Genomic DNA, 13705 nt, shown 5'->3' with positions numbered 1-13705 from the left:
GATAAAGTTAGCCTATGCCCGGTCTATGAAGTTTGCAGTTAAATTCATAATTACCTATAATAACTATGGAACTGATATCCAGATCCTTAATATACCTAACATTAGAAATGTAGTTAATTTTCCAGACATCGAGTTTTAAATATTTGTTGTTTATGTTAATTGGGAAAAAATTGCGTTATCTGTTTACTGATATTGTTTATAAAGGTACTATTTAGACAATTTTATATATTTATCTTAAAAAATGGCACTAACGACATCACTATCAAATATTTACAAAAAGAAAACGTTGCAAATGATTAGTTTTTTCGCAAGTGGTGTTAATGTTCTTATCAAAGTGATATCCTTAGTTATCTCAATTTAATTAATTCATTCGAGGATATTTCGAAAGCATATTTTGTTTATATGTAAGTACATATAATTTCGAATCTTACTTTAAAGAGCTTCTCATATATAATAATTCTTCGGTTTTTTTATATATTTTTTTTACTAATAATTTATATAAGTACGGTAAAATGACTTAATTAAAACTTGATATGGGCCACGGGGTGACAATAAATGTAAGTGCAAAGAAATTATGGAAGTTACTTTATTTAGGTTTTTTTCTGACTTTTTCTATCTCAAGAAAGAAAATAAGTATCTCAGAAACCGGGCAGAGGCTTCTTAAGGTTATATCTAGTAAATATTTCGTAACATTAAAGTGTTGTTCGATATAAACTGTGATTATTATATAATAATACTTGAAATAATATATACTTATTCTTAATACTTCACTCTTGTGGAGTTTAAGAATAATGTCTCTAATAATAAGAAATTATTGTGTCTAGTCATATATTTTTAGTGAATATTAAATATGTATTAGATAAGTCAAATCGATCCACCGATTTCAACCTAAACTGGGTGCCTTCAAAGCCTTAATAAAATAAGTTTTTTGTGCAATTAATGTGTTTTATTTGTTGTTGGTAATAAAATGCTAATTATTATTTCCGCCTAAAGCGAGGTCATTGCTCGAAGGGTTAAACTCTCGAGTCAATTCACCATAAAATGTGTCAATGTTGTATATATATTGATAAACATATACCAGTTGTGCGGGTTAGATTTGAAGGGTCATCATCCGCAGTGGGCATGTGGCAACCGGTCGTTTGGTTAAATGGATTAAACACGTTAGTATGACAAATAAAAGATTGACTGTATAATATTATATAGACAAGATGACATGTATTTTATTAATTAATATAGTTCCTCATTTGATAACCCGTTAGTAAAAATAAGTTTTCCTGTATTTTATAATATTGCAGAGGATACGCTTTTTTGTGATTTATTAACATTGATCATAAATTCTGGACTTATTAAATTAGTGCTCATTATTAGGAAATTGTATTGAAATTCACTATTTCACGATTCAATTTGTACATTTCGTTTAAGTTTGCCTACATTACATTATTTACATAATTCGAATAATTGTTGTCATATTTGTGGTTTTTAGATTAAAATAATGACTTTTTTCCTTATACGTCAATCATGTGAAAACTACTGCACGTATCGGTATGAAACTGGCCAATCGACGCAGAATCGTCTGCTATGTTATTCATTTTTTGAATACCGTTAATCACCGCAGATGAGAGTGAACTTGACGGACTGGATGACTGATACAAATTTTTTTTATTAAGTATCAAATTATCTCTACTTGCTATTGCGTTGCCTTCACTCCAATAAGATTGGCATTGGCAAACATGTGACTCGTTGATCTAGTGGCTAGCTTGCAATGTGGTAGATGCTCATCTCATGTGACAATTTGTGTCGAGAACTTCTCAGTTACAGCTCATTTTAGAAGGATTTTTAGAGAATTTAGGTCTTGACGGAACTTTTCTAGTTAGAGTTCAAATTGAGCACATTCGTATATCCTATCTAGTTGACATGTGCCTCTTGAGAATGATAACAATGTGCTAATTAATTTGATAAATTATTCGACAAAATCACGAAGTTTTATCACACTTAATTTCTGGGTTAAGCACAAAAACACAGGTATTTTTAAAGGACCTGCAAAACCTTAAATATGATGTGTTATGATTGTTTGAATTGGTTATTAATAATTTAATCACTACTTACCAAAGTCGGGCAACTATATTAAAATATTACGAAGATTCAGACTAAAGTTGTTAATACCAAAAAATAACGAAATTAATAACAAAGGAACTCAAGTAAAATTGAAAATATTTTGTAATTAATAATTTAGATATTCTCTTGAGTTAGACAATAAGTTAGAATTAAGAGATAATTAAAATAGCTTTATTCTCTAGACCAAATAAAAAAATAACAAGTCGTGGCATACTGAGAAAAATAATTTATAGATACTAAATAAAGCTATTATTTACTATTATTATATTATATTTTTATCTCATCAATACTCTCATGTATTTTTAATTAATACAAGAGAATTTTATCTAATAAAATGAATTGCCTACCTAAACTACTATATACAATGTTAATATTGCCCCACATGGGGCAATTTACCAGTAGAAGTAGCTGTAACAGTCTTCATAGTAGATTATGTAGTTCTTGTTATCAACTCTAAGTTTCGTCAAATAATTGAAAAAACTTGCCTGGCAGTTATTTAGAGGATATAATATGTATGCCTAGGAACACGCATGTAAACACTTCTAAAAAAAATAATTTAATTATCAATAAATTTGATTCAAATGTTTAGTTCCAGTTTGTTGACTGACGACTATAAAAAATATGCACTTCAAGATATAATAAGCATTTGATTTAATTTATCAGACCAGCACATTACACCAATATGAACCTTCCATTACAATTGTACGCTTGAGCCTGGAAAAATCTATTATAAGATCTTTACAAATAATGTAGTAAATCAATAATAATTATTTTTTGTTCTTGTTAGTATTATTTTGGACTTTGTCTGAAGTTCTACATTGTTAATATTATTCTGTGAATACTTCTATAATAAAAAAATATTAAATTACAATACATAGTCCACATTTAGCTGGAATTTTGTTTTATATTTTTCGGGATTGTTTTCTTTCTTTTCACAACAAGAATTCACAAATGATACAAATAAATAGATGCCTGTAATATGTTTATTAACATAGCTCTATATATACATTAATTGTAATTTGAAAATAGAAACATTTTATGTAGAAAATCACAAATTCAATAAAAATGTGGCATTTAATAATATATTAGGCTGGTGTTGACGTTATTTCTTACACATCATGGACTCGACTTCATTGTCATTTCATCAACTGTGGCACATAAAAAAAACAAATGCCATAAAACAATGAAACTTGGCAACAAAACACAATATTATTCCTCATATATATATCATTGGATTTCTCTAATATATCACAATTAAGTAATGCACTTTACATAAATAAATTATAAAATTGTCAACTGAGTGTTTGTCTTAATATTCATCATAAGTATAAAACAATGTCAAAAACGATTCACTATTAAATCTGATCACATGGTCCACTCTTGTGCATAAAACGCAAACTATAGTTTTAAACCCAAATGTTTTTATCTCATTTTCACCTTTGACACAATCATCACCAATTCATTGTCAATGGGAATGACACAGATTCGTCTATATAATTTTTTCTTCTAACAAAGTACATAGGTTTTATAGAATACACTTCAATATGTCCTAATACAGAAGCATTCTGTATGTTCGTAATGAGTGACACCGAAATAGCGTTTTTTATATTATTGACATTGCCGATAATCACTCACATAAGGATTCATTAAAAAAGAATTTCGAGTCAACGAAATACGGGCCGAAGTGGCTAAACAGATAACGATAATGGTTCACAAAATTTCACTAGTTCATATTTAAGAAGCGTGTTCTGTAGAACACTCGCGTCCTGGGCTATTCAGCCTCACCGTTGGTCACTGTGAGCGGTTCCTCGTCCTCGTTGTAGTCCAGGGACAGGACCGAGGCCCGTCTCCGCTTGCCAACTGGCGTGTCGCTACACTCACTGCCCGAATAAGTCCGTTTGTCAGCGGGTGTCGACGGCCTATTGCCATTCACAGTGGCGTGTGTCGCACGTAACTCCTGTTGCAAGAATAGCACTGTACTCTGCATGCCCTCTACGTCTTCATCTAATTCCTGTAGGAACTCGTCCAACTCTGAAATGATAAAAACAAATTTCGTAATGTTGTTTGAAATAGTGAAAATAAATTTAAAACACACACACACTAGTCAATTTATTGAGTGAAAGTCAAAAACGTTTTAAAATGCTGCTATAAGACAAGCTTGTATAACCAAAACTATAGTATTTTTTTAATATTAAATATAGGAAGACAGGCAAGCATATGCGGCATATGGTACCATAATGTGGTCACCACCACTGTAGACATTGGTAGTGCAATGAGATATAAATCATCTCATTCACTGCCCAAAGTAACAAGATCTGAAAAATTTAAAAATCGTAACCTATGTACAGGTATTTTGTTATAAATTTAATAATGTAAATAGTAAAACCTATATAATAAAACACAATAAAGGGAAAATTATGGTTTCTCAACATTTAAAACAACTTCAAATTAGGCTGTAGAAGTGTAGATATATGTACATGCAATGGTTAGGAGGAAGCAAAATTTAATATTGTATAAGAGACATTTGGGAAAAAAAAAGGAATTTATGAAAAATAGAACCAACAGTAAAGTTTTTTTATTCATGAAACTAATTATTTTACTTTTTGATTACTTTATTAAATGTCGATATTAAGTAACAAACCTGATTGTGATTTCTTAACTTCCTCACTAAAACTCTTTTGTAATGCTAGATCACCCTCTAACTTTGCTATCCGACCACTTGAAGTCATTCGTCCTAAGTCCTCATTCTCTTGATGTAGTAACCTGCATTTTGCCATAAGCTTTTTTCCTGTATTTGAGTCAGGTGTGAACTTCCACGCTGACAGTTCGTTTTGTGTTTCCTCAAGTCTTGCTTTTGTTGATGTTAACTCCTGCTTTAATCTCAATATGAGCATATTTACAGCTGGGTCTAAGAGTGATGGTCTACCGTTGAGACTTGCATGTGATGATTTTAATTCAGTAATTTGACTCTGAAATGCAAATAAAAAAATATGTAAACCGATTTTACTAATCAATACAAGTTAATATTAGTAATTATACAGCATAAAGTTTAATTTAATATGCATCTTAAAATTAATTTACAGTACATACAGAATTGTAAACATAACTCAATAGTTGTGAGTACTTATAACAGTTGTTATCGTACAATCTATTTTAAGACCACTCTTGATAAACAATAATATCTCTACTTATATAACAAAACATCCAACTTACTACATAGTCTTGTATTTCTTGTTCTTTAGCTGCAAGCCTTCTGACAAGAATTTTTTCTCTATGTTGTGATTCAGCATACTGTTGTTTAATCCTATCTTCTACCTCTTTCGCCTTTTCCAAGCTTCCTACACAGATAAATTAACAATTATTATTTTTATGATGTCCAAATATGTTGTTCAAACCTCATATAATTGTAGAATAATGAAATATCCTGGCCATGATTTTCATTATAATTTATAATGATATCATTCTGACAAATGTCTATAAAATCAACAGTATTTCTCTTATATTCTAATATACAATAATTGTTTTAATCGACAATACCTTAACTAAGAATTAATAACAAAAAATATACATTATTTGAAATATTTGGTTATATCCCTTATTTTATAACTAGTTAATAAATATTCAATTATTTAGACTTTAAATTTAGTTTGAAACAAATTTTTATTAATTAGGCTATAATATTGTTACTAGGCTTGCAACAAATAGCCCCCTGACCGAATATTAGGCGTTTGTCTTCCATCTCACCTGATGGAAAGTGTAGATGATTATAAGAGAAATGAAAAGATGAATATATGTAAAGAATTGGTATTTTTTTCATTTTACCAATTAACTCCCTAATACAAAATATATTACTTAATAATTCGGTATTCAGCCGAATAATATGTAGATATTCGGTATTCGGCCGAATATAATAAAATCAGCCGAATAGGCCGAATAGTAACCGAATATTCGTTGCAAGCCTAATTGTTACATCAAATATATGTATATGTTGTGCATGTTTTCTAAAATACTTTGTATTGTGTTCAAACATGATTCAGAGTATAGTTCAGATGCACACTAATGAGGAGAGTAGTGCCCTAATATCACTAGAAGTCCTAATTTCATTATTACATAGAATATCTTCTATTATTGCCTGTTATTTTTGACAAAACAATCATATGACACTATGAATATTTTAAATAGTTTGCATATTTCTAAATGTAAAATAACTTCAAACTGCAAATATTTAACATCAGAGGTACAATAAAATATAATGTATGTTCAAATTAGTAAAAAAATTAGATATAAGGGTATTTTCAAATCAATATAATTTTGAAGAATAATGGCTGTGTGTGTTTTGACAAACACATTCAATCACAGTTATCACTGTTTGGATCAACTATGATAGTGCATCATGGGGTTAAGGAGTCATTAGAAATAAAATTGATCATGTATACAATTTGAACCTGTGTTAGTTCACTAATTAAGCAACAGAGAATGCATCATAAATCATAAATATGTGCTGAATCTATAGTACAAAGTTCTCTAAGCTATTTTTTTGAATTTCATGTATTGTTATCCTTCTTACACCAACACATAAGAAATAGTAACATAATAAAAAAAAAATCAGGAGACCTCATAATGGCCTAGATATAGGCTATATGTCGATTAGAAAATATTTTGTATACAATCATTTTCTCTTGTTTAAAGCATTGAATGCATTAACACACATTTGAGGAAAATATTTATATTATATTTAGTACAATAAAGATTTTGTTACCATTGTTTTTATTATTGCAAAGAAAGATTAAAAAATTAAAACAAATAACAAAATCAGCTAGCAATGGTAATAAAAAGTTAATGTTTTAAATAATAAAAGCTATAATAATATTTGCACTGTATTCAATTAGCAGCCGAATATTATAGCTAGACAAATGAAGTTTATACCATTCATGAAATGCCAAGTCTTCTGAACATCAAAATATATCACATTTGGTAAAGAACTATAAGAAAATGTAAATTACTTGCTATTTTAACTTTGAGCTTTTAACTTTGATCCAGAATAAGCCAAATTGGTATTTATAAATAATATAAACTCATGTATGAAGCTAAATGATTAGTTGTAGATATACCATGCAATATGATTAAAAAAGCATAAAATTAAATAAAAATATTTTTCAACATTGCTCATACACCACTGTTAATACTTAGACCCTATTCCATCTGGTGAAGGAGTAAAGATAAACAAATCTTAGATATATATTTTACACTACAAACAGTTTGTAAAATGTATATCATTATTTATAATACAATTATAGCCTATTCCAATAGAAGTAGTAAAAAAGATAAACAAACCTTATATTTACATATTTCATGCAATTTGCTAATATCTTAGGTATTTTGTACACTAAGAGTTTATGATTAACATTACTTTATTTATAATACAACATTATTACACTTAACTATTTATTTCCACTTTAATTTTACTTCCAAAATTCCAATAACAGTTTCGTCAATATTCTAAATGCCATTTTGTCTCAAATCCATTTTTTTTGGCATTTATTTGTGCCAAAAGGACAGATTTTTTTCGCCAATGTCACATGCGATGGAAAAGACACGATAAAGATGGATCAGTGTGGTCGAGATTACATGCTCAATTTAATTTTGAAGGCATAATAGTAGTAGTAGTAGTAAACGGAATTGAAAACCCATAGCCTAGCCACAAATCCATAATGAATAACATAGATTAATCAAGTGCTCAACAGTGATATTGCATCAATTTGCTGTTAAATGTTGTTTTTCTCCTGTTATGGTTGGAATAGAGTATACTTATATCCAATTCAATTTTACTTTTTTTTTAAATAATTAATATGACATTATTTGAGATCTCTACCAATGGTATGGCCTCAATTCAATGCCAGTCTTTTATCTATCTTTACTCCTATAGTTGGAATAGGCTAGAGTAATTAGCAGATAATAATAAAAAAATATATATATGTATTATGATACAGTGGAGTTCATTTATAATGACTTTTTTTTTTAGTAACAACATATTACTATAGTAAATAGGAAATACTGATTTAAAAATCCAAATACAAATATTACTTCATACAGTATTAATAAACTTTGTTTATAAATTTTCATTTCAGAGTTAATGCCATTTACTTGAGAATGTTACTTTTTTTTTATTAAATATTCTTGATCGGAAAGTAGAAACTACTAATTATAATGCTGATTGCATATAATTCAGTTTTTCTGTGATCTAAAAAAAGAAACCAATAAATAATAATACATGGCACTTAATTTGAAAAAGGTAAATACATTTTTAACAAATAATTTTTCAATATTTGTTATAACAAAAAAGTTTGAATTAAGATTAAAGTAAAAAACAATTATTTTATTTCAAATGCATTTACAATTGAGGTTCGGTAGATACATTATTAGTTACAATTCTTTGAAATAAATTTATATCATATACTTAAACTGTAGTTTTATTAGTTACTTTTACAAAATGTTTGTGATAAAAAATTTGTTTTGTGATTACAGTTGTTATAATAATGAGTCATTATAAAAGGATTCCACTGTAATGTTATTAATACATTCTTTCACATAACTTTATCACATGTGCCATTTAACTACACAGTGAAGCATTAACATAGGAAAGCATGTATAAAGACTTTTTTATGTTTATAACAGCATAAGTAAGAAATAGGCATATTTACTTTTTTATGTTGACAAAATGACGATGTACTGGCATCACCTCGTGACTCTGTCATTATTAGTTATATTTTTTACACTGAACTTTAACACAGCTCCAAGACAAATTGGAGATTCACTTTACTTGCTGCCTTGACATGATGTAAGCACTTCCACAGATCACTTCCACTGGCACCGCTCTTACACAGCATTACACCATTCTTCTTTATTCATCATAATTAAACACCTAAATACACCCCGTACCACAAATTTTATTACTAACATTTCAATTTCACAGCATCATTTTATTGAACATTTTATCATAACAGTATCACTAATTTTAGTTAAAGCATTGTCGATATAGAGTAACTAAAGAGTGTTTGCACGTAATCAGCACGCGGGTCGGAGATCGCCGACCGTGACCACTACCAAGCCGATGTAACGTTTTCGTAAATACCTTCCAACTGTTTGTTCAATGTTTCGAGGTGATCAATGTACAAGTCCTGGGTTCTCCACGAGGCACGCAGTGACTCCGCGGTAGCGGTGTCGAGCTGGAGCGAGGTCAACAACACGCGCGCCACGTTTGTGACGCCGCTGCCGGAGACGCCGTCACTCGCCGACTCCCCGTGACGTTCCGACTCTTCGGACATTGCCTTCTCACTAATATGTTAAGAGGCTCTTTCAACTGAAAATAAATAGTCACGATTAAATCGAGGTATATCATTTGTTTGCTGTCACCCGCCGTTTTCAGAGACCTGCAACAATGACGCAGCTAGCACATAAATAACAAGAAATACGCAATACTTACATGTTTAATGTGTTGTTATACAATAAAACAATATAAAACTATACTTATTAGGTAAATAAATACACTTTAACGATCACTATAGATATATTTTTTAGAATGTAAGCTATTCCTATTTAACAGACGCCATCTTATCACGTAGTCAGATTGCACTGGTGTTGTCACTACCAAACAACTAACAAGTAACAACTAACAGGTCAACAATACAGCAGGCAACACCATTTAATATTATCTACATCATTAAAAAAATGATTTCTCTCCACCAACGTATGAGAGCTCGTTTTAATGCCCTCGTAAATATTATTTATACTATTTTTTTTTTCTGTTTTTACATTCATTAGTTTGTTTTGAAGCATCTTATTTTCACGATAAATTAATACTATAATTAATATGATAAAAACTACATATAATTATTAATTAGCTAAAAATAAGAGAACTAGTACTAGAAGTTTAAATTTCCTATGCAACTTTATATAATATTTTTTTCATTGAACATTTATAATATTTTCTTAATAACATTTAAATTAAAAAGGCACATCAAAAAAACTGCAGAGGTTTCTATATGATGCGATCAGCAGCGTTTTCTTTGTTCGTTATTATTATTTTATTATAATGAAAAAGCTAATTTTTACTGGCATCGGATTTGCCGATTCAGAATCGTTTTGGTGGCTAAGTTTATTTTTGAAATCGGTTTTGCAGTTTGATTAATCGATACGAAACGATTTTTGTTTGATATATCGGTCTCATGTCTATTAATTAAGTATATAAATAATAAATATTGATACCAATTAATTAACGAAAGGTTTTTGTTTTTAATATTTTGAACTAAGTAGCCCGTGATTGTTTGGCCTTGAGGCGGCTCCACATTCTCATGTGTTTGTCGCAAGCACCCAACAATGCCAAACACCGACAACAATACCCAACACAAATACGGCTCCACAGGCTTGAAGGTGGAGTTTGCGGCAATCATGCTGTAAACACCGAATACTTGCCAAACAAACAAAAATAGGTATTAAAATGATAATTTGCACAGAAAACGGACAAACACCCATCTACAATCTACATGTTCGATTTCGCTGTTTGTCGTTATTTGCCAAGCATGTGGATCCACCTTAACGTATTGTTGGCTCCCTCGGTCAGCAATTGGCTGTTATCGCCCGCGTCTCCGTCTGTATATTCTATTTTTCGTAATAGATCAAATATATTACATTATTTATTGTTATTTAGGTACGTTGTTTTCCTTGTATATTTTATTAATATCATATCGTGAATTTATGTTAAAAAGAACTACCTACATCCAATAGAGGTCTGAAAATTTTATTTTAATTTGTTATATTTGCTATTGACAAATGTTTTAGGGTTCATCTAATTAATATATAAGGTAATTACTTTTTATAAACTTGCGTGTGTTCTCCCCGGTAATGTGCCTGTGTGATATTTAAAGTTGTATTTAAAATTTAAATAATAAATACCTTTTTCTATTTTGAGATTAAATGCTTTTTGAGCAAAGCACTTTGTATTTAATTTTAAATACTGTTCTTAGCGTATTTTCTATTTATTAAATGTAAATTACTTTTTGTAACTTTTATCAGGTTAACCAACATCGTTCATCGTACATTAATTAATTCTGAATGTGGCCTAGACGAAGGTTCCTTATCCCATATACTGTTTTCTTGGCGCAAACTCCTCCATTCCATATGTGACGTTGTCCCTCCTAAAATTCCTCGCCCTACTAATACTAAATGTTTGTGTTTACTCCACTTTGTAAATTGTAATGTAAATACCTTAACGTAATAAAATTAAGTTATAAATATTTTTGTGATTGTTCTTACATATCTTAAGAATAATTTATGTTTATCTTATTATTTATTATTGTGTTGTCTTAGATTATGGGTCAACAAAGAGTCTAATTACTGTTATGTCTTTAATTTATTTATTTATTTATTTATTTATTTATAGGTTCGCTAGCGATTTTTACACAAATGTATATTTAAATAACGTTACATATAAAATTAAAAACATGCATAAACTGTGTAAAATCAGTTAAAAGCAAACACTGCATGCATACATAATTCTTTCTTTTAAGTATTGTTTGATAAATATAAATCTAAAAATAATGAATAGCAATTTACATTATATATTAAATTATAAATAAAGTTAAAATAAGTTCATAAATATTCTAAAAATGGATACAATCATAATGCGGTTTCTGATGCAAAACAGTTATGATAAAAGTTATATAATATAAGATTAATCAATTGAAAATACAAAGTGACATTAATAAATAATAATTAAAAACATTCAAAACGAGAATACTTAAAATACAGACTAAAACATTGCAAAAAATTAAACGACTAAAATAATTCAATTGACACAACTAAATTCATTGTAATTGGCTGATTAGGTTGTTTATAATTAACTTCCGAAAGGTATTAGGCGAATTTAAGTTAATATCAATTAAATGACTCAATCCATTATAGAGTTTGCATAAACGGGGAAGGCTAGAATTGGCGCCGAAAACTGTTCTGGTGCGTGGAGGCACAAGAGGAGTAATAATGTGTCTCGGATATCTGTTAGGCACTCTGAAATTTATTTTACTGAGTAAACTAGGGCAGTCCAAATGATTTCTTAATAGTTTGTATAAGAACAAAAGATCGAGTAAGTCTCTTCTTTTGTCAAGGCTCATCATTTTAAAATAGTTTAATCTATCCTGATATGAGGTTATCGTTTTATGAATTTTACCGGAATATGATAAATGCCATAAAAAGCGTTTTTGAACGCGCTCCAGTCTTAAGTAATGGGCAGCATAATGTGGACGCCAGACAACGCTGCAATACTCCAGGTGACTACGAACAAGACTATTGTAAAGCGTTATTTTTGTTTTAGCTTCTTTAAAATTTCGACCTTGTCTTATGATAAATCCTAACATTTTTAAAGCTTTTTGTATTACATTATCCAAATGATTAGTAAAAGTTAATTTTTTATCTAATATAACGCCCAAATCTCTTATAAGATCAACCTCTTTAAGTGTAGTACCTTGCATGTTATATTGTGTTGATATGATGTTAATCTTACGAGTAAACTTGATGTGTACGCATTTCTCATGATTGAGCTGCATGCCATTAGATTCACACCAGTTTATAAGGTTATTCAAATCACTCTGAAGTAAAATCGCATCACTCGGTGAAAATATTGTTCGAGTGATTTTTAAATCATCGGCATATAAGTATGGCGTGGAGTTTTCAAAACAGAATACAATGTCGTTGATAAAAATATTAAACAAAATTGGACCAATATGTGATCCTTGAGGGATACCTGAGGTGATCATATTTGATGAGGAGCAAAAACCATTTACAACAACACAAAAAGATCGGTCGCTCAAGTACGATGAAATCCAGTGCAGCACTGATCCTGCATATCCATATAAAAACAACTTATCAGCTAGAATTCTATGTGGTACCTTGTCAAATGCCTTCTTAAAATCGGTGTAAATAGTGTCTACTTGCCTCTGAGAGTCAATAGCTTCTGATAATGATGAAGTAAAATTCATTAGGTTAGTGGCGGTAGATCTGCCTGGTGAAAAACCGTGTTGGTGTTCGGAGATGAATTGATTGAAATGTGATTGAATTAATGGGCAAACTAAAGATTCAAAGATTTTTGGGAAAATTGAAAGAATAGATATAGGCCTATAGTTACGTATATCTTTTTCATCTCCATTTTTGAATATTGGTACAACTTTTGCTTGTTTCCATATAGTTGGAAAAATCCCAGTACGTAGTGAGGCATTATATATTATGTATAGTGGTAGACTTAAGAAATTTGCACATCTTTTTATAAATATCGATGGTATATTATCCGGTCCCGGTCCTTTTGTGGTATCTAGGTATTTTAATTTTTGTAAAATATTATACTGACTTATTTCTATTGTTGTTAGGATTTCACTACAACCTAAATTAAGAATGTTACGTAAATAGAAGGTGGAATCTAATTTGCAGCCGTCATCAGTATTATTATATACCGAGGCAAAATAAGATGAGAACATGTTACATATTTCGGCCCCTTTAGTAGATGTTATAAGTCCATTACTCATAGTAGTTGGATATGAATTAG

The 13705-nt window shown here is 29.7% G+C and overlaps 1 protein-coding gene across 1 annotated transcript; it reads right to left on the bottom strand.

Moving 5' to 3' along the window:
* Positions 1-3080: 3080 nt before the first annotated feature.
* Positions 3081-9755, bottom strand: LOC125069995 (pre-mRNA-splicing regulator female-lethal(2)D). The gene is made up of 5 exons (XM_047679654.1): positions 9599-9755; positions 9248-9475; positions 5329-5453; positions 4757-5084; positions 3081-4146 (listed from the first exon to the last, which is right to left on the bottom strand). The coding sequence occupies exons 2-5, from the start codon at positions 9438-9440 to the stop codon at positions 3887-3889; spliced, it is 906 nt and encodes a 301-aa protein (XP_047535610.1). The 5' UTR covers positions 9441-9475; positions 9599-9755; the 3' UTR covers positions 3081-3886.
* Positions 9756-13705: the final 3950 nt, after the last annotated feature.

Source organism: Vanessa atalanta, chromosome 16, assembly GCF_905147765.1.
Source record: "Vanessa atalanta chromosome 16, ilVanAtal1.2, whole genome shotgun sequence".
In the NCBI taxonomy this organism is placed as follows: domain Eukaryota; kingdom Metazoa; phylum Arthropoda; class Insecta; order Lepidoptera; family Nymphalidae; genus Vanessa; species Vanessa atalanta.
Note: the sequence above shows the minus strand (reverse complement) of the source record. Positions and strands in the feature narration are given on the sequence as shown.